This window comes from Rhinatrema bivittatum, chromosome 6 (genome assembly GCF_901001135.1).
Source record: "Rhinatrema bivittatum chromosome 6, aRhiBiv1.1, whole genome shotgun sequence".
Taxonomy (NCBI): Eukaryota; Metazoa; Chordata; class Amphibia; order Gymnophiona; family Rhinatrematidae; genus Rhinatrema; species Rhinatrema bivittatum.
This window is the reverse complement of record NC_042620.1, coordinates 318,017,134-318,038,817: the sequence shown is the minus strand read 5'-3', so window position 1 is coordinate 318,038,817 and position 21,684 is coordinate 318,017,134. Positions and strand designations below refer to the sequence as shown.

General features: G+C 44.9%; 1 protein-coding gene across 1 annotated transcript in view; it reads right to left on the bottom strand.

Moving 5' to 3' along the window:
- Positions 1-1,045: 1,045 nt before the first annotated feature.
- The window catches only part of LOC115094466, a 51,988-nt gene continuing 31,349 nt past the window's right edge, over positions 1,046-21,684 (bottom strand). The window contains exons 7-11 of the mRNA XM_029607553.1: positions 19,140-19,205; positions 5,961-6,308; positions 4,676-4,800; positions 2,619-2,640; positions 1,046-1,559 (exon numbers count right to left, since the gene is read on the bottom strand). Coding sequence (XP_029463413.1) covers positions 4,676-4,800; positions 5,961-6,308; positions 19,140-19,205 — 539 coding nt within the window. The 3' untranslated portion in view covers positions 1,046-1,559; positions 2,619-2,640. The remainder of the gene's footprint in view (positions 1,560-2,618; positions 2,641-4,675; positions 4,801-5,960; positions 6,309-19,139; positions 19,206-21,684) is intronic.

Below are 21,684 nucleotides of genomic sequence, written 5' to 3'. Positions count from 1 at the left end.
TAGTGGCTCCAACATTTTTTAAGGTTTTGGAGTCCTGTTGGAATACCATGCAGTGGTGCTAGGCTAACGAAATATTACTCCGGAGTGCACTACCAAAATGACTTAAAGTGCACAGTAAGGAGCCAGCCCAGGGTTTTCCTATGTCAGAAAGGTGCTGCTCTAGCTCTCTGCTTGCCCACTGGGGTTAGCTGCAGCACTGTCTCCCAACATATTTATGCACGCAGTGCTGCCCCTGCAGTGAGAAGACTGAGTACTTTGTGCACAGATAGATGCACCTCTTTGGAAGGGACTCCACCTCTCCAGAGGGCACCACTTAGCCTAGATCAGCTCTGGGCCCAGATGCCCAAGCACCAGTTCTTTTAAGTTCCTACTACCGCCTCTGCTCTTCACTTTGTCCCTCAGGCTGCCAGGCTGCTCTCAGAGAGCAAGGTGTATACTTACTAACAGGCTGATTCAGTAAAGTCCACGGGAGAGCGGACGAACGCCCGCTCTCCCGGCGCGCGCACTGGCCCCTCGCCGGTGCGCGGGATTCAGCATTTAAATTAGGTGGTGTGGTAGAAACGGGCAAAAGGAGGCGCTAGGGACACTAGCGCGTCCATAGCGCCTCCTTTTGGCCCGGAGCGGCAGCTGTCAGCGGGTTTGACAGCTGACGCTCAATTTTGCCGGCGTCGGTTCTCGAGCCCGCTGACAGCCACGGGCTCGGAAACCGGACGCCGGCAAAATTGAGCATCCGGTTTTCGGCCTGACAGCCGCCGGCCCATTTTAAATTTTTTTCTTTTTTTTTTTTACTTTTTTTACCCTTTGGGACCTCCGACTTAATATCGCCATGATATTAATCGGAGGGTGCACAGAAATGCAGTTTTTACTGCTTTTCTGTGCACTTTCCTGGTGCCGGCAGAAACTAGCGCCAACCTTTGGGTAGGCGCTAATTTCTGAAAGTAAAATGTGCGGCTTGGCTGCACATTTTACTTTCTGTATCGCGCGGGAATACCTAATAGGGCCCTCAACATGCATTTGCATGTTGAGGGCCCTATTAGGTGCCGCGGTTTGGATGTGGGTTTTCCGCCCCTTACTGAATAAGGGATAAGGGAAACGCGCGTCCAAGAGCAGGTTAACAGTGCGCTCAGAGCGCACTGTACTGTATCGGCCTGTAAATGTACTAAAACTCAAAGGTCCAAGGAAAGCATAAGGACTCACAATTATCTTTATACAAGAAAAGGTTCCATTTGCAACCCATGAAAAACGGCAACTTCCCTCTCCCGCCCAACTCAAATTTTTCAAATGATCGTGAAAGCAGAATACAGGTCCAGGCCCCACTCTGGTTTTAGTCTGTGGAGTCCCCCAGTCTCAACCTTCTCCTCTTTCTCAGGAATCAGCAGCTCATATTCAGCTTCTTTGAGAGCCATCATCTCCTCATAGGTGGTCTCTTCTTCTCTACTCCCTTGGTTGCCAGTGGCTCATAGTCATTCTCTTTCCTGGGGTTTGGCTCCTGGCAGCTCCGGCAGCCATTGGCTTGTGAGGGGGTGCCGGTCTTCTTCTGGCCCAACAGGAAACTCATGCTGAAAGATAAGGAGATATTCCTCAAACACCCAGTAAGGAAAAAGTGTGAATTTTTGTGGAACCTTTCATGTCAGCCAGAGCATATTTAATAATTAAAAAAAAAAAAATACATGCAGCCATTTTCTGGCATGGAAATTCTGGCATGACAGCTTCCTAAGGACAGAGCAAATGGTGTTAGGATTATTACTATTGTTCATATGTAATTATAACTGAGATTAGAACTGAGGCACAGGGATCCAGCTGGATGACCAAAGGAGTGTGTAGATCCCTGAGGTGAAAATTTGCCCTATACATTGTCTAAACAGAGCAGCCCTAAATGTAGGTGCTCACTGTGGGGGAGAAAGATACAAGTGCATATATAAAGGAATTAGAACTGAGCCACTGGGAGATTAGTGACTTATGCAAGGCAGTGATGTGCTATCAATTTTTTTGTTATTTGTATCACAGGGGCCTGTCCAGTTCTGTTGTACTGAATGAGACATCATTTGTTTAAAAGAAATAATTTAAGCAGGGATTCCCTCCTCCAGCATGGCATGCACTTTCAGAGCATTATAGTCAAGAGCACCAGGATCTGTCTTCTCTAAATACAAGACCATACATTCTCCCAAGCCCCAGTCACTGAGCTGTTGTATATAGGATAGTAGTTTCAGGCACTCTGTGACAAGCTGGTTGAGGCACAATGCAGAGGATCACAGCCAGAAGTCGCGGCTCTCTGGAATATCTACAGCTTCCATTTAGCTCTCTTCAAGGGTGTATTTCACAGAACACCGGATCCTATTGTCTTGAGCTGGTACTTGACCTGCCTGATGACTCCACGGTACAAACCACTGAAAAAGTGCTTAGTGCCTCTGAAAATGCTCAGTCTGTTACTGGGACCAGGAGAATTCTTGGCCTTTGGGATTATAAAGTCACAGAAACCATAACAGCAGGAAGAAGTCCAAAACCTTAGATGTCAAATTTGGACCACCTATCCTCTGTTCCACAGGCCCGATGCTCCAGTGCAGTCCGTATCAGTGCTAACAGGGGACAGGAAGAGGTTGCAATGACGAGAAACTTACTTTGGCGCTTCGTAGATCTGATCTGGAAAGAAAAAAACAGTTCCTAGCTTGAGTATTACACATTCCAAACATTTCTCTGCAAAAATGATTCACATTTCTGTCCATACGAGCAGACTCCTGACCTTGTTTGTACTTTTGGGTGAGTTGGTGGTAACCTATCCAGGGATAAGGGAATTGGTCTCAAAATATACTTCCAGGTAACTACTCCGTGTCACTTACAAAAGACTGATCTAGTCCTTGCTTTTCTTGGAGAAATCAGAACTAAATCTCTGTGCAGTGTGGTAAAAGCAGGACTGGAACAGCCTCTTGGTAGGTAACACGGAGTTATCTGGTTAACCTGTCTCAGTCACCCGCCTGACTTCCATGTGATCTCTTAGTCACACCCCTGGCTGAACTTTAGGCAGTCACTCTCTCACACTTCCGGACTTCTCATCTTCTCTTTCTCTCTCTCATCGTGTCCTTATCCCTGTGATCTCTCAGCGACACCCCTAATCTAAGGCAGTCATCTCTCCAACATCCTGATTCCACATGATCTCTCAGTGACGCACCCATCGTAAAGCAGTCACTCTCTCTCCCACCTTCTTACAATCCTGTGATCTCTCAATGACACCCCATTCTAAAGCAGCCTCTCTCTCCTCCCACCTCCTGATTGCCAGTGATCTCTCATTACACCTCCATTCTATAGCAGCCACTTTTTCCCACCTCCTGATGCTCTGTGATCCTCAGTGACACCAAGGCAATCACAATCCCACACCCCCCCATTCTGAGGCAGGCCCCCCCTCTTTATTTACCTTTTTATCAAAATTGTGATTATCATCCCTCTGTCTTACTCCTATAAGTATTCCAGCTCTGGGAGATTAGAACACAGCCAGTTTCTCCCGAGCTCTCAGTGGCATATGTGGGGCTGGCACCACGCCCTGGGTGGAGCACTACTATTTCCCACAGAAGTCTGTTTAAGGATTGTTCCATTTTTACTATCTTCATTTCTTAGAGCTACAATATATTTTCTTGGTCATTTACATGTGTTTCAGCTAGAGGTTACTGTGTTATATGAATGGGGTCTCTATGTAGGTAATGTTCAACGTCTGAATAGCCACCAAGATTTGATATCAGCCAACATGACAACTGAATGGTGGGGAGGCAATGGCAAAAGAGAAAACAGTGCCTGAAATTCTTATGAACCCAGGATCCAGATGGCTAGAGGCTTATAACAGATGGCAAGGTGGCTTGAATGATAGTTATTGAAACTATTGGCTTCTGGTTATGGACTCATTGCTGTTCCGTTTCACCTGTTGATTGGGATCATAATTTTAACCCATCATGTCCCAGTGTCCTATTTAGAAGATAGCTTCTTTAAAAATTTGGGACATAATGGGTAAAGATACTAATTTTTTTTTATTATCGGTAAAAAAAAATGTCCTTTCCAAGGGACTATTTTCAATTTAAAATAGAAGCTTACAATTGTGACATCCTCTCCCTCACCTCCCCAGTCACTATCCCACAAAAGAAATATTAGTATTTGACCATATTAGATTGTGATTTTGAAGTCACTCTGCCCACTACAAGCTCTGTGGCCCTATGGTGTGGCAACCCGTAGCACAGAATGCTGTGCTGTAGATGATCCATGACCTGTTTCCGGGTGTGATAAGATTTGTGCCAGTCAATGTGCATGGCACAAATTAAAGTTTTTGCATCCTAGTGGCGCAAGGAACTGTGGCAAGACAGAAGTATTGACCTCAGCATGTCTATTGATCAGTCATACAGAGAGCATCTCCTACTAGCCAAGCAGTACAAGCTCTGATATGTGGTTCTCCTCTCTTTCCACTAGAAGGGACATACTAGAGTAGGTAGGCTTGGAAATCCCCAGTTGACTTAGGAAGAGCCATCTCTTAGACTACTGAGCTTGTTGGGGACCTTATGGTAAAATCATCAAGGGAGATGGAAAAAGCAAAAAATTATAATGTAAAGATAACAAGACCAGAGACCCATTTCATCAGTATTTCAGCAGGCAGGTGAGGCTTCTTTCAGACGTAGCTCAGTCACCAAAGTTTACTCACTCAGTTTTTTTCTTCTCCTGGTAAATCAGGATGGCAGGCCACTATTCCGACCACAGCAATACAGAGCACACATATCAGGATGAGAAGGTAGAGTGGGATGCCAAGAGTAGTAGTCGCCCACACAGCTAGATCAACATGGAAAAAGGTGAGTGGTTAAGGCAGCCTCAGGTGATAAAAGTCACTTTGCAAAATGCAATCTATGTGTGAGGCTGTTCTGCCTTCCATCATGTATCTGCTCAGTTTACCGCTAACAAATCACTTCTTATTTGCTCAGCCAGAATGCATCGGGACCTGGGCTGAATCTTTCAGGAGATGACCCCATTTGAGAGAGAACCTGCTGAGAGAAAATATCATCTTCCTGTACTGTGGCAACCTATGGAAAAGCAGGTTCCCCCATCCCCCTGCTCAGTTTACTCTCTTTACCCCTTCCCTCCCCAATGTGTTTTCTTATCCCTTCCTCTTCTTACCTGAGTTTCCTCTCCTTTCCTGTGATGAAAAGTGATATTTTTCTTAATGGTTAGAAATGGAAGTCAACAAACAAGGAGTCGGTGAGACCTTTTAACTGGACTCACTTAACACATTTGTGATGAGTTTGGGAGAGCTCTGCTCCCTTCAGGTCACTGCAGAATGAACTATGGATGAGGCAGGTGTGTGGTTATGGTTTTTTTTTCAACGCTATAAAGAGTTGTAAAGTGAAAGTATGAGGAGGAGGGAAAGGAATTGGGTGAGGGATAATGTGCTTGTAGAGAGGTGAGAAAAAAATGACAGAAAATAACAGTCTTAAGGAATCCCAAGGACACCTCTCATGCTGCTTTAATCCATTTTCACATTAGTCCGATAACAAGGTCTCACCTACAGCTTCCTTTGTCAGCTCTATTTCTGCCTACAGGGGTGCATTAACGTGGCAACCCATGCTCCTTTTCTCTTTTTGCTGAACCCATCCACTGGTCACCTCAGATTGTGAAAACTGGGGCAGACCCCTCTGCAGGATAGCTCTGCTGTGCTCTTACCTAGTTCACAGTGGAACTGTATAGGTAGTGTGTGTAGTTTATCTGCCTATGAATACTGGATATTCTGCTCTTTCCCAACAGGAATTTAGTCTGTGCCATGTGCTAGAACATGCGTCATACAGGCAGAGATGGCTAAAAGGATCTTGGCTGTGCCTAAACTTATTACTGATCCATCCTCACTCATGCTACTTTAATCCATTTTCACATCAGACAGATCTCTCTCATCCGTAGAGGTTACCTTTAGAAAAGGAAACAGTAACTATAGTTGTGCTCACCTCTAATAATATTTAGTTTAGTGGTTGCATCCTTCTGAAGCAGACCATCAGTGCTCTTCAACCTCCATACCACCTCACAGTTGTACTGGCCCTTGTCGTCCATTTGCAGGTCATTGATGCTGAGTGAGGCATCACCTGGATGGCTCTTGGAGAGTCTAAGCCTCCCTCTGTCCTTAGTCAAGTAGACGTGCTCTACAGACTCTTCCTGTCGTAGTATCACTCTTCCACCAAAAGACCAAATAATGTTCTCTTCAACATACTCAGTCGAGGGTGCATAGGTACATGGAATGATGACAGATCCTCTCCATTGACCGTCAATCTCTTCTCTGATAACCAGGCTAGGTTCATCTGGAAAAACAACTGAGTCAGGACTTGGGGTAAGGTGCAGTCTACTTACAATAAAGTATCGATCGCTAGAGCAGGAAGAGCGAACAGAGCAGTTAGACTGCAGGATAATGGACAAAACAAATTGCTGGAATTACTTGAGATAAGTCCTGGCTCTGCTCCTCACTCACAGGCCTAGGCAAAGTGTTATTTATTTATTTAAAACACTTGTAAGCTGCTTCTCCAGCAAACGCTGTCCAAAGCAGCGTATAATAAAACATATGTACAACATAAGCAAAAACAAAAACATAATAAAAACAAGTACAGGCCAATAAAAACAGTCGATATATAAGCACGAATAGGAAATCTTATCAGCCCAACCACTACCACTCCCCACAGTCCTCAGATGTTAACCAGCCACACCTCCCTCCAATCCATGCTGCAGACTGTCCAGGTGTTATTGCAGTGCTCTCCCCTTTGGCTGCGGTCACCGTGACCCTTCCGCAAGGTCACTACATTATAGGCTAGAAGAGCTGTGAGGGATTATTGTGCTGGGATCTAATTTAGTAGTGGTAACCTATGAAAAATGGAAGACTAGGTTCCTCCCTTCCCCACCTATCCACCGCTTCCCTCATCCCCCCAATTAGTTTTCTTCTTACCTGAGCTTTCTCTCTTCTTCCTGACCCCCATTTCTTCTTTCTGCCTTTTCTTGTCCCCATTCGTCTTCTGCCACTTTTCTCTTCCCTCCCCTCTTTCCTTTCTGCTCCTTTCTGTATTTAGCTCTGCCCCTTTTCCTCCTCTATGACATAAGATCCCCTTTCTCTCCATCATGCAGTTCAATTCCCCCCTCCTTTCTCAATCATCATCATATTTCCCCTCTTACTACCCCACCCCCATGTGGCCCAAGTCCACTTTCTCTCTTAGTGATCCTATCCTTCCCCCTTCTCCACCATAATCCGATTCCCTTCAGGATACCTGACTCCTCTGTACCACATGGCTTGGTCTCCTCAGTCTGATCCATTCATGCAGACCTAGCTGAAGAAGCAGATGTTGGCTGATACATCAGTGCTGGGGACCTCTTGCCAGCTTGCCCAGGGGAATTGAGTCACATGGGAGAAAAATAAAATAGGCATCGGACCACATGGGGGAGGCAGGACGGGAGCCAGGCTGAGCCATGCTATTTATCCCTGCTCCAAGCTATGGGGAGGAGATCCACCAGACTGTATCACCCATACTTCATTCTGGGCTATGAGAAGACGATTCCCCAACCTGTAATGTCTGTCCTCTGCTCAGGACAACAGGGACGGGATATCTGTGCTTGTTCTGTCTGTACTTCACTTCATTCTATGGGGATGGGGATACCTGGGCCTATGATGTCTGCCTTTAACTCCAACTTCTGTGGAGAGGATCCCCCCACCCTTCACCCCATGGCTGTAGCCCTTCACTGGCTCTGCACTGTGTGGACCGATACTATTTCTTTATTTTTTTGTGCAGAAAATGATTCAATTTTGCTGAAAAACACGGAGAGTGAGCCATTTTCTGTTTCAGAAAAGCTTTGAAGCACATTGCTGGATTACCCAATAGACACAGTAGGGTCCCTCCCCCCCCCCATCACCTGTAGATTACTGTTACATAGGCAGTATTATTGAAAGCAAAGAGAGAGCCTACCTAGGAAACCCCTGCAAGGGGCAGGGCTACAGTGGAGCTACAGCAGGGCCTGACAGAGAGAAAGCCCCCCCCCCCCCCCCCACCAAAGTTATGGTGCCTCATGGCCCCAGAGGGTCTTAAGCCATCATTAGTGAACCATGTCATGAGGGTAGCAGGAAATCTGCTTAACACCCCATCTGCACGTGGGGTTGGCTTTGCTGTTGGTGTATAGATAACAGAATTTTAGTCTTATCTATGGACTTAATTATCTCTTTACAGACCACAAGCACTCAGTGCAGGCGATGCCCTGATGCAGGCCACATGAAGAAATGCAGCCAGTCTCTTTCTGCTAGACTAAAAATGAACACTAAAGAGAAGAGGTTGGATGTATCTTTGTTTCAGGATCTGTGCGTGCAGATTGAGCGAATCTGTGTTAGTGGATTTTTGGTGGGCTGGAAACACTCTCATACTTTTAGCTGCATTTGACAGAAGCGTTCTGGGGGAGTGGCGGGAAATTATTGCACGCATGCCAGTGCGTGTGCTTTACACCATCGTTTCACGCCTAAAGCAAGTGGGCACGTGGACTTTTAGCCTCATTACAAGCCAATATTCAAACACCATGTACAGAGAGAGGAGGAGGACAGGCAGAATTAAGAGGAAAAAGAAGGGGCGGGGAGCAGGCAGGGCAGTCATGAGATCCCTGGAGGTTGAAAACCAGTGCTGCTGTGACCAGTCTGCAGGGGAGAGCTGTTCCACTGAACTCCTGGAAAATCCCAGCTCCTTTCCTTGCTCCTAGATTGTGGGCCTCAGAGGACCCTGCTGAGAGAAATTTTCCCTTCGAGGAGTTTTCCCCCACACAGCAGACATGAGGACTGAGTTCAGACCCTTTATGTTAACTGATGTGATTTGACTGGGAAGACCAGAGGAGAGAAGTGAGAGACCTTGCCTCAGCTCAAGGGAGTAGGGATGTCAGCCCCCATTGACTGCAATTTCCCCTAACTCTGCTACGAGCCTGGTCAACAGCAATTTTCTTGTCTCCTCTAAAAATGCACTTTTGGAAGAAGTATTTGCTGCTGCTGCTGTTTTCTATTCTGAGGAAAAAAGTATTAGTCAGGCAATGTATTAAATTAGTCAAATAGACAGGTGCCTTGATATATATATATAATTTATTTCTTCTTTTTTATTTCTTGCTAGTTTCCAGTATAAGTGGATGCACTAACTTCACTGTGATGGATGTGGATGTGGATTTGGACTTTTTAAGTACAGCTGTGGACATCCTAGCTGTGGATGTGGATGTGGACTTTGTAATATCTCTACTCCTGTAATTCAATCAGACCTTACTGGATTATACCGCCTCTGCCGTCAGCCTGAATTAATTCGTTGGGATCAACTCCCTTATTTATTTTATTTTATTTAAAAGTGTTTGTATACCGTCTTTACAAACAGTGTTTAATCAAAACGGTTTACATAACTAAATAAAAAAAACAAATGTAAATAAAGATTTAAATTTAAAAAACATAAAAATTATCAAATTATAAAAGCTCAAATTACAAAAATATACAATAAAAATAAAAATCTAAAACAATGAATAGTTTACATAAAAATTAAATCAATGTATAATAATGTTGTGCCCTGTGGGGCGGATTTAAGAGCCCCTGCTCGCGTAAATCCGCCCGGATTTACGCGAACAGGGCCTTGCGCGCCGGTGCGCCTATTTTACATAGGCCTGCCGGCGCGCGCAGAAGCCCCGGGACTCGCGTAAGTCCTAGGGTTTTTCCGAGGGGGCGTGTCGGAGGCGGGGGCCGATCGGTGCGGCGTTTTCGGGGCGGGACGTGGTGTTTGGGGGCGGGCCCGGGGGCGTGGTTTCCGGCAGGGGTGGTCCGGGGGCATGGCCGCGCCCTCCGGAACCGCCCCCGGGTTGCGTCTAGGCGTGCCAGCGGCCCACTGGCGCGCGGGGATTTACGCCTCCCTCTGGGAGGCGTAAATCCCCCAACAAGGTAGGGGGGGGTTTAGACAGGGCCGGGGGTGGGTGGGTGTAGGTAGAGGAAGGGAGGGGAAGGTGAGGGGGGGGCGATAGCGAATTCCCTCCGAGGCCGCTCCGATTTCGGAGCGGCCTCGGAGGGAACGGAGGTAGGCTGCGCGGCTCGGCGCGCGCCGGCTACACGAAATCGGTAGCTTTGCGCGCACCAATCCAGGATTTTAGCAGCTACGCGCGTATCTACTAAAATCCAGCGTACTTTTGTAAATCTACCCCCGTGTGATGGAGAAGTAGTTATGTTATTTAGTGTGTGATATATGGAAAGCAGATTGAAATAAATGTGTTTTTAGGGATTTTTTGAAGTGTTTGGAGTTGGATATGGATCTGGTAATGCATTCCATAAGATTGGTCCAATGACAGAGAATGATCTTTTTCTGGTGATGTCAAGACGGGCCTGTATACAGAACCTGGGTCTGTATACAGAAGGGAGCTGTGACATGACATCCATAGAGAGACCTGCTCACCCTTCCCCATGAAGCTTTCATCTCACTGGTCCATTACACCCATCTCTTCAACTGCAGAGTAATTTGAACCCAGGATTCCTGTATTTTTTTTTACTACTTTAATTGCTCTCTTTTCAATACAAAGATATTGAGGTGGGGTGTATATTAAAACATATATCAACTTCCAACATACAAAACTAAATATGGATTCTACTCCAAATGGGGGTTACATACATAAGGGAGAGGAGGATAACCAGATAAGATAGAGGGAGAAAGTGGGATTTATAAAAGGAGGAGTGGCAGGAGGCAGAAATGTTAAACAAATTATTTTGCTCGGGATGTACAGAAGACAAGAAAGGCAGTAGATCCAAGGTGGGACATAATAGTGAGAAATGTGAAGTGATCACAAACCAAATGGCTGAGGCCACAGGACATGATGCTGAAAGAGCTCAAGCATGCAGTAACCCTGAAGGGGGGGAGACTCAGGGACTGGAGGAGAGCAGATGAGGTCCCACTTCACAAGAATGGAGACCAGATGTTATGAAACTAAATATGCAGCCTCTATGATGCCCTGATAACTTATGGATGAGGAGCTGCTTGACGCAACTCTTAGTGAGTGAAACACAGCTCATGCTCAGGGCCTTGTTTTCACCAAAGGCATCTCATAGATGATATTTTTCTACTATAGAATTAAGTAATTTTAGTGGATCTTTGGCATCATATGATTATAATTTATTGGTCACCTAAAAATGGCATCTATGATGATGCAATGAATGAGCAACTTTTACTATTATGATGTCACCATGAGACTGACATTCTGAGGCCAATGCAATATCGGGTGTTCTGTTACTGTGGTGGTGACAGCATGGTTGGACACACATTTTTTGAGCGCTAAAGGAATGCTAATGCAATATCTGGATTAGCGCATCTATAACGTGTGCAAAATCTGTGCATAGGGAATAGAGCCAAATGGCATGCTAATCCTATTTAAATGTGACAATTATCTATTAGTACTCAATGCAGAAACATGTGCCTAAATTTTGTGTGTCCATAGCAAGTCTTTTACGTTCGAAATTTTGTGCCTGCCTTACCCTGGCATTATTGTGCTGGAGCTAGTGGTAACTAGTGGTTTCTGAAGGTTTCCTGCTTTCCATTGGAAACTGTTTACTTCCTTGTTGTGCTGACCTTCTTCTTGGGTCTGCAAGCAAGAATTAGGGCAGCTACACGAGGGAGGGCGAAAGCAAATAATTTTGCCAATGACAGAAGACTAGAGGACCATGCGGCGGTGCAGGCACAGGTTAGCAAATGGCTTTAATCCTTTTAAGTCTTTATTAAAAACTTATTGATTGGACGTCCAATTCTGAGGCCATCACAAGACGCCCTGGACTTCAGCATTGGTAATGTTTGTCAAAAGGACATCTAAAAGTTTAACGTCCATTACTAGAACAATGGATGCCAAAGTCCAAGTCATCTGTGAAAGCTCCAGGCCTCAGGTGTCTTTAAATAACAAGGGCCTTTTATGAACCCTGAAGTTTGGGTCTGTTTAAAAACATGTGTTTTTGGATCCCACCCGCACACACAGCTGTGATAAGCTGAGGATGTGGTTGGTCTGTGTTTAAAAAAACATCTGATGGACCCTCAGTCTGATTCAGTATGGTATGTCATCTGTTCCTTATGTTGTTATGGTTTCAGGTGCAGCCCAGAGCCATCCGTAGACCCTGAAGGCAGTGTCTTATTTGACCATGCACAACCCTCCTTGGATTACCTGAGTCAGAAGTAGTGCAAGATAATATCTCAGTTCTAGTGCAATTGAGACCCTGTATGAGGACCTGCGCAATGATATTGATCCAATCGCTTCTTGCAACCATGCGGTCCTTGGGCTGGTGGAACTTCTGCGTGCCTTGCATTTTTCATCACAGGAAGTTTCCAGAATACAGTAGGACTGGTTTGCTGGATGAATCAGTCCTCAGTCTTGCGGAACTTTGGACAAGTCTTGAGAGCTATGATGAAACGTATGCAACAGAATATTTATTTCCCAGTGGACCCAGGGCAACTGCAGGAGATACGGCATGGATTCTTTGACATAGCTGGAATGCCCAATGTATTAGGCGCAATAGACTGCACCCATATCGCACTTACCCCAGGTCAGAACAGGAAAGTGCATTCTGCAGTTGGAAGTCATTCCATTCGATGAATGTGCAGGTGATATGTGATGCGCATCGGTGTATCCTGAATGTAATATCGAGATTTCTGGGGAGCTGCCACGATTCATACATCCTTGCTCGTTCGTTGCTTGGAACCGATTTTCCCCAAGGGAAAATACAATGATGGCTGGTTGTTCGGTAAGTAACAGTAGCTATCAGAAGTCTTGATAGATAACCAGGTGGCAAGGAGGAATGCAGAACCCTGTACAAGTTAATTGTTTTATCCAGAAAATATTTTGGACTATTGTATTGTTAAGGTGGGTGTAGTATAAAATGAGCCAGTTATGTATCCAAACTTCGGTATAGAAAAACACACAAATAAATAAATAAATAAATAAATATGCATACGAAGTAGTGTATATATGTTTTCATGGTATTTTGTCAGTGTCTTTGATGCAATATTGCTTATCTCTTTTATAGGTGATGTTGGCTATGGCTGTAAGCCGTGGTTGCTGACTCTGCTTCTGGCCCCGTGCACTGTGGCAGAAAAACAGTAAACGAGGCACATACCAGCACTAGATCTGTCATCGAGCGGACATTTGGTGTGCTGAAAGGATGATTCAAATGCTTGGACTGGTCAGGTGGTGCCTCCAGTACAGTCCCGAAAAGGTCGCATGCATTGTTATGGCCCGCTGCATGTTACATAACCTCACGTTGCGCTTTGGACTGGAAGTGGAGGTCCCTGAAAACTTGCCCCCAGATCCACCCTCCTCAACCAGCTGTGGAAGCGGAGAACACAGTGCGAGGCTTGGAGGCTTGCTGAAGGGTCATTGCTGAGTATTTCTCTTGTAGGTTCTTAGAGGTCTTACAAATAACCCTTCTCCTCTGTCTAAGATATTTGGAATAATCTAAATCCATTCTTTTGTGTTTTCCATTTCAGGAGTTGTAATTAGAGTCCAATAGAGGCACTGAAAGATGTTCCAGGATGCTCTATTGTTATCTTTAGTTTTCTGATTTCTTTTTAGTGAATAAATTGCATTTCTACAGCTGAGTGGATCTGTGGTTTAATGTAGTTCTTTTACATTCCTACTGACCAGTGTCCCTTTCAGAGACGTCCTGATCTTCGACATCCATGAGGGGCCACATCGATAGATGCTTAAGTCCAGGGCATCTCTTAAAGGCGCTGGATTTGGGCTGCCCATCACAGATTGTTTTGATGCCCAAATCCGGCACCTTTAAAAGACGTCCTAGATTTCGACGTCCATGAGGTGCTGCATCAATGGATGCTTAAGTCCGGGCGTCTCTTAAGATGTCGGATTTGGGCTGCCCGTCACAGGCTGTTTGGATGCCCAAATCTGGTGCTTTTAAGAGATGCCCTGGACATTGACATCCATGAAGGGCTGCATCAATGGATGCTTGTCCAGGGTGTCTCTTAAAGGTGCCGGATTTGGATTGCCCGTCACAGGTTGTTTGGATGCCCAAATCCGGCACCTTTAAGAGACGCCCTGGACTTGGATGTTTTTATTTTCCCCAAATCTTTGGTATTTATTATTTCAGACACCTCCATCACTTCAAGCCAAGAGGAGGAGAGAAAGAAGAGGAGAACTGCAACCTGCCATCACCGCCATCACCGCTTTCTCCGCCATCACCGCCCCCCTCTGCCGTCACCACCACCTCTGACACCACCATGACCTGAGACACCTGCCGCCCTTGCCCATTTCCTGCCCTGTGTCCCTACGGGATAAGGACATAGTCATCATTGGACAATGAGGAGCCCTCCACTGATGCTCCATCTGCAGCCTGCCATCTCCAGGAGCAAGAGGCTGCATCCGAGGATGTGCCTCATGAGGGAGGAAGGCCTTCTTCAATTGAGGCACACCTGGATGCTTGTGCTCACTCTGCTTGTTTGGCTGGACTGCAGGATGGCCACAATGGAAGGGCTCTTGGTGTATGCAGGAAGCCAACTTGGCAGAGCTTGATACAAGGCCAGCAGCAGATGATTGAGCTTCTGTCATCTATAGCAGAAGCTCAATCATCTCCATGGCCCTTTCCTGGTCCAGCTAAATGGGCCTCTGTGGCCCTGCCAGTGACACTCCACATCATCCCCCAGGGACACCAACAACAATCCCTGCCCTCCATCTCAACCCCCTCCTTTTTTTTAAATATATATCATTTTTTGTAAATATTTTTATATATATATAGTATAATATATATAAATATATAATATATATATATTGTAATAGTTTATATATATATATTATATATATATATCAAACTGATATATTCTATCCTCGCCAATCCTTATCTCCAACTACAACCATGATTAACTATCTCCATTATTGTTTACATGTTTGAATTAATAACCTGTCCTTTCTCTTCTTTCTCTGCCAAGTTCCAATCTCCCTGTTATATGTAACTGCATTTTCCGCACCACTGTTTTTAGTTTATGTTTACGATGCACCCCCTGTTCTATGTGAACCAGCATGATGGGACTGCGTTCTCGAATGCCGGTATATAAAAACCCAAAATAAAATAATAAATAAAATAAAGATTTCAACATTTGTTGCATGTCCTGTTGGCCTCTCCAACTATTACGACCAGCACCAGCCTCCAGTGCTGTCCTTGTAATGTGCAAGGGCAAAAATACGATGGAGTGGGAAGAGGTAGGGGGAGAGGATAATGACAATGATCATCCCAGGGTCAGGTGGGGATTGGGAAGGGAGGTAGATGAAGATACCAGGCAAAGCAAGATAATGAGGATGGCAAAGATGTCTAGGGATTGGGGGAAGAGGGAAGAAAAAGGAAGAAAAGTGATAATGGGAAAGGGAACCTTCTGCTACAATAAAGTAGCTTCTTGATAGGTTGTGCCACTATCTCCTGTGTTTTTCTTTGCAGGCTTCCCACGCTTGGGGAAACACTTGATCCTAGCTGAATAAAATATATGACGGTATAAAACAGACAACTATAAAACACTGGAATAATGAGAGACATTGCAGCCTGTAAAAACACACATAACTATTTTATTGGAAAAAGTAAGAAGTAGAAAAGTGTCACTGTGGGTTCAGTGACCTGAAGGCTTTTGATAAGTCCTGCACGGCCCACTAGTTGGCCCACCAGGGAGGTCCTATTGGTCATGAATTCAGCATTCTTATGTTGCATTTGCTGAAGAACCGAGTGGACTGCAGTCCAAAACTCGGCAACAATAGTGATGTGACCCTGCTGCCATGCAATCAGGTCAGTCACCTTATTGTTGGCCAGCTCATCCAAGCAAATCATGGCATGTCAACCACTTCCTCCTGCTGCTCTACTGGAGCCCCTGTAGTCTCCACCAACTGTGTTTCCAGGGTGTCCTCCTGCAGGGTTAGTGTCCACTTTTCCTTGGGCTGGCTCTCCTCAACCAATTAGCTCTCAGTGGGAGGATGCTCATCATAAATGTCCAGGAACATGAATTCCGGCATGGAAGGAGAGTCTGGATCTCCTTCCATACCATCTTCCACATTCTGAGTGGTCACATTGTTCGATGCTGCAGCTGCAGGAAAGGATAAGACGGTCAATAATTAGTTTTGTTAACCACCCAAGCACCAAAAAAAGAAATACACAATGCAAACACGTTAGTCAGTTCGAAAACTGTACCTTCTGGTCGCCCTGAGTCACACCCGATGGGTGAGGACATGCTCAGAGTTTACAGGATCAGCTCCTCCCAGGGGAGTCAACGTCAGAGTACAAGCAGGTCAACCACCTATCCTTTTTCGTGAAGCCGCAATTTTGCCATCTTCTCTTTAACCTCCCTGCGGGTGTCACGCCAGCGGTGATGAATCTGTTTCACATCCCGTGTCTTGACCTCCTGGAGACTGACCTCTCACGCATTCTGCGCCAAGATTTGCTGCTTGGTCAATGCAGAAGACTTGGATTTGAGAGCACTCTGTAGTTCTCGCAGATGCTCCAGCACAGCTGCTCTTTCTCCCCATCGGAGAAGCACACATCATGTACACGCTTCCCTGGACATTGGAGACCACTGGGGCATGCCTGCTCTTCCTGCACAGCTACCTGTCTATCATCCTGAAACAAATTTCGTTTTCCTCCATTGAGCTGTCTGTCCCACTTGGCCATCAGCATTGTGGACCATTGTTCTCCATTTCACTTGTTGCTGCTAAAACAGATACAGGGAACAAAAGTATTGTATACCTGTTATTGGCGATTTCAAAAAGAGCAATGATACATAAGAAAACAGATAGGACATATAGGAAAACAGACTATCATAAGAACAACAAGACACAGGCCTCCTAGAGAGCATGGACAGAGAGAAATAGGACTCCCAGAGAGCACAGGACAGATAGAAAAAGAGACTATAATAGGAAGGACAAATACACAGGCCTCCCAGAGAGCATGGACAGATAGGAAAACTATCATAGGAAGGACAAATACAAAGGCCTCCCAGAAAGCATGGAAAGATAAGGAAAAGGGACTCATAAGAACATAAGACAGGCAATCATTGGAATGACGCCAAAATCCAACTGTTCAGCATACATGAATTGGGCATCTGTTAAAAAAAAGTCTTGTTTACAGACGACCAATTTTTATATGCCTGTAGGGTCCTTTCATGGGTATTGTACCGACGCACAAGGCCTGGGCTTGAAATCAACATCCAAGAGTCGGCGTGCTAAAGCGATTTCTGAGGCCGGAATGCAAGGACGTTCAAAAAGCTGGATACGAATGTTAGCGCCCGGAAGCTGCCTGGCCAGTATTCAAATGTTAATGGACATCCAGGAATCGGCCGCCAATGAAAAAAGACCGCATTTGTGGATGTTCTACTGATTGATATTCAAGAACTGAGTGTCGATAACACCTTCAAGGATCGACTCCACGACTTGGGTGTTGCAAGGGCACTCAAAAAGCTGGATAAGAATGTTAGCGCCCAGAGGCTGTCTGTCCGCCATTCATATGTATTTGTACTAATACCTAACTGTATTTTTTACATGACTCTGATCATGAGTTCTGTACTACCTATGTAAACTGTACTACTCTGACAGAAACTTGTAAACCATTATGATGGCGAAACCGAATGATGGTATATAAAACTCGAAAAATAAATAAATAAATACGTAAATATGTTAAAGTTGACATACGGGAATCGGATGTTGATAAACAAGACCCCATTTGTGGACACATTCAACCGATCGACATCCAAGGATTGAGCATTGATAACACTTTCAAGGACGTCCAATTGCTCCTCCATGCAACAAAAAGTAAAATATAACATGAAAAAAAAACAATGAACAAGTCTGCGGACATACAAATAAGCAGAAAGCAACCACCTCTTACCTTTGGAAAATGAAGAAATTGAAGCATAAATTGCATGAATTCAGGGGACCAGTTCACACCAGTCTGTGGCAAGTACAGGTCCAATTGAACTCAGCACAAAAGGAAAGTTTGCCTCTCACAGCGATTTATATACCTTGCAGATAGGATAGAAACATAGAAACATAGAAATGACGGCAGAAGAAGACCAAACGGCCCATCCAGTCTGCCCAGCAAGCTTCACACGTTTTTTTCTCTCATACTTATCTGTTTCTCTTAGCTCTTGGTTCTATTTCCCTTCCACCCCCACCATTGAAATATCTAGCTTGATTAGTTAGGGGTAGTAGGGGTAGTAACCGCCGCAATAAGCAAGCTACACCCATGCTTATTTGTTTTACCCAGACTATGTTATACAGTCCTTATTGGTTGTTTTTTCTTCTCTCCTGCTGTTGAGGTTCATGCTGATGTCACATTGGGGGAGCAAAGCCGGTTTCAAATATTGCTTTTTTAGTTAAAATATCATCACATTTTTAATTTAAAAATGTAATTATTGTATTACAGTTGACAAAAGCCATTTTGACAGATATATGCATACACAGATCGCACTTGCAATGCAATATTGGACATTCAATACAATAAAATGCATGGCACTACGAACGCTCTGTTTTGATCAATGCATGCCTTTTTCATGCACTTTTGATTCATTTAAATATTGCATCCAGGTTAACGATGACAGATTGTGTGCGCATTCAAAACACGTGCGTTCCTAATGGACGCATTTTGTTTATGCGTGTTTGATGTATCGGCCCCTCTGTGTATTTATTATTGCCATAAATTGGTGACATCACAAGTTTTCAGTGTGCACCATACCTCAAATCATTCTAGTAACAGAATTTATTTTCAATGGCATCTGGTACTTCATGACTTAGCCAGAAGATGGTTGAACTGGTTCAGAGAACAACAGTAATCTATAGAACTGAACACAAGTTTTCAGTGTGCACCATACCTCAAATCATTCTAGTAACAGAATTTATTTTCAATGGCATCTGGTACTTCATGACTTAGCCAGAAGATGGTTGAACTGGTTCAGAGAACAACAGTAATCTATAGAACTGAATATTATTGCAGGACTATTAGATGGGCAGGGGATCTCTTGTCACTGGTGAACCTTGCCAGCCCAGTACTGCTCTGTTTCTACAATGAAGGAGTATAAGAGTGCCACATGGCGCTCTGTAATCTCAGACTGAATATCTCTGATTCATGGACATTTCTCCTGTTACTCTACCTTCTGTAGATCCTGGCCTTCGTGTGCTGGTCACCTCGATCATGGGTTTCTTGGTAGTTAATGCCACTGCAATAAAGTTTAACAATTATCATAGAAACAGAGGAACATGATGACAGAAAAAGCCCATCCGGCCTATCTACTCTGCCATCCACACCAACTGCTCAGCACTACATCCAAACTATGATCATTATCAATCAGTCTCATTTCATTTAAAAAATAGTATTAGTCTTCATAGAATCGTTAAATAAGCCTTCCTGCCTTTCCTGCACCCCCTGTCCCTAGACTCCAGCTCATTCTCTCACTTGGGATGCAATGTGATGAACAGGTGGTACTGACTCCTCATTGTCTAGGTAAAGGTACAAGCAGCTGAAAATATAGACTCGGAAGTAAAAATACCTGAACTGATCAAACATATTTAGGGCCTTTCATCTCTCTAAGTTATTCAGTTTAGGGTGGAAACATTTACAGTTAATGAAAATATCTACATACAAAGTTTGGTTGCAAGTCTGCCATGTATTTGCAATGCAGTTCAGCAGAAAATGAACAGTATGGGCTTGTGTGATTAAGTATAGTACGATTGCAGAATAGGGAACTATTTTATGTGGTATTTGCACCACAATTAGCGTGCGATTAATGTCAGTATACAATCTGAGCTGCATATCTGCCATGTGCTGGCTCTCAAGCTTTAACCTCTGAGTATATTCTGCTCTCACCTTTCTGCAGTTGGAGGGGCTTTCAGTGTAGTCTTCTACTCTCTGCGCCATGTCCTACAGCATGGGGCAGACAGACAGAGATGGCTGCAAGTGCTCTACAGAGATCAAAGCTCATCCTAATGTTCTTCCTGACCCAGTCTACATCCTCTCCACTGGGATATGAATTGATGCTGAGATTCATGTTCACATTAGACAGATCTCTCTTACCCGTAAAGGTTAACAATAAAAGAGAAAGCAGTAACGACAGTGGTGATGACCTTTAATGACATTTAGTTTAGTGATTGCGTCCTCCTGAATCTGGTCATTGCTTTGCTTCGACCTCCACACCACCTCACATGTGTACTGGCCCTTGTCCATCATTTGCAGTTCCTTGATTCTGAGGGAGACATCACCTGGATGGCTCCTGGGGAGACTGATCCTCTCTCTATATTTATCGACTAAAGTACGTGGCACAGAGTCTACCAATTGTAGGATCGCTTTCCCATTAAAATACCAAACAACCGTCTCTTCTACATACTCAGGCGAGGGTGCATAGGTACATGGAATGATGCCAGAATCTCCCTATTGACCGTCAATCTCTTCTCTGACAACCAAATTAGGTTCCATTGCAAAATAATGTAGGAATTAGAACTTGGGGTAGGCTAGAATCTGTTTTTATACTTTCTAACATAATCATGAAATAATTATATACAGTATGAGGGTTCAGTATCCATCTACCCATCTGGCTGTAGCATAACCAAATATAACCACAACATTTGAATGATTATATAAAAGCACAGAAAAGAACTACTACCATATTCCATTAACGTTATTATAAAACTGACTGCAGCATATATTCCTTAGGCAACCCCACCTAAGACTTAGGTCTAGAAAGGAAGGGACAGTTACAAAGTATGACATTTATACAATTACCAGAATCAGTTGGCCAGACTGAGTCCTTATGCTGTCTTCCTTCTGACTGTGCTGGGGGAGGGCAATGATTGAGTAATATTGATATTGCTCCTGCTTCATGTTTCCCCCTGTCTGCTGTTTTCTCCTTCTCCACCCCAGCTCACAGAGCAAACTGCTCAGATACTCCTTGGATCTCACATGTCAAGCATTCTTCCTTGTGTCACCTCAAACTAATGGAGCCTGCTGCAAGATGGGGGTGTGTGCCACTTGCTACAGAGTAATCCCATCCCACCACGTAGGTTATCAAATGATCTCGCTTTGCTCCAGCATGCAGATTATCTGCCCTCGTAGAGAAACCAGTTTTGCATTCTTCTAGGATGATGAGATTTTAAAGGCCTTCTTGATGTATTTCACCATTGTGTGCACACAAACTGTGTTACGCCAGTCTGCCACGGACATCGTGGCTGACCACGCTCACCTCCTAGATGGAGCGACTTCCAGCTCTGCTGTGGGCCATTGGGAGGGCTTGCAGCACGCCGCTCCTCTTTGCAGCCTGCTCCGTGAGCAAGAACCCTCGATTCGCGTCAGGAACGCCACCATCAAACTAGGCCCCGCCCATGGACCTCCATAGTCGCAAGCGCGCCACCAGGGATTTTAAATAATTGGAACCCTGGGCCGGCCCTGTTGATGACATCACTGCTGGGGGCCTACTTAACTTCTTCACTGCTCCTCACTAATCGACTTGGCAAAAAGATCCCTCATTGCTGAATCTGCTTCGCTCATTACGGACTTCCAGTTCCTGCATCCTCGGCGTGAGACGCCTTGGGTACCCGCTCCTCAGGGGCCCTTACTTCATCTCTGGCTATCCGCTGCTCAGAGGGCCCTGCGCCTAGGACCGCTACCTGTCCCGTTCCCCGGGGCTTCCTTTGGAACCATCGCTA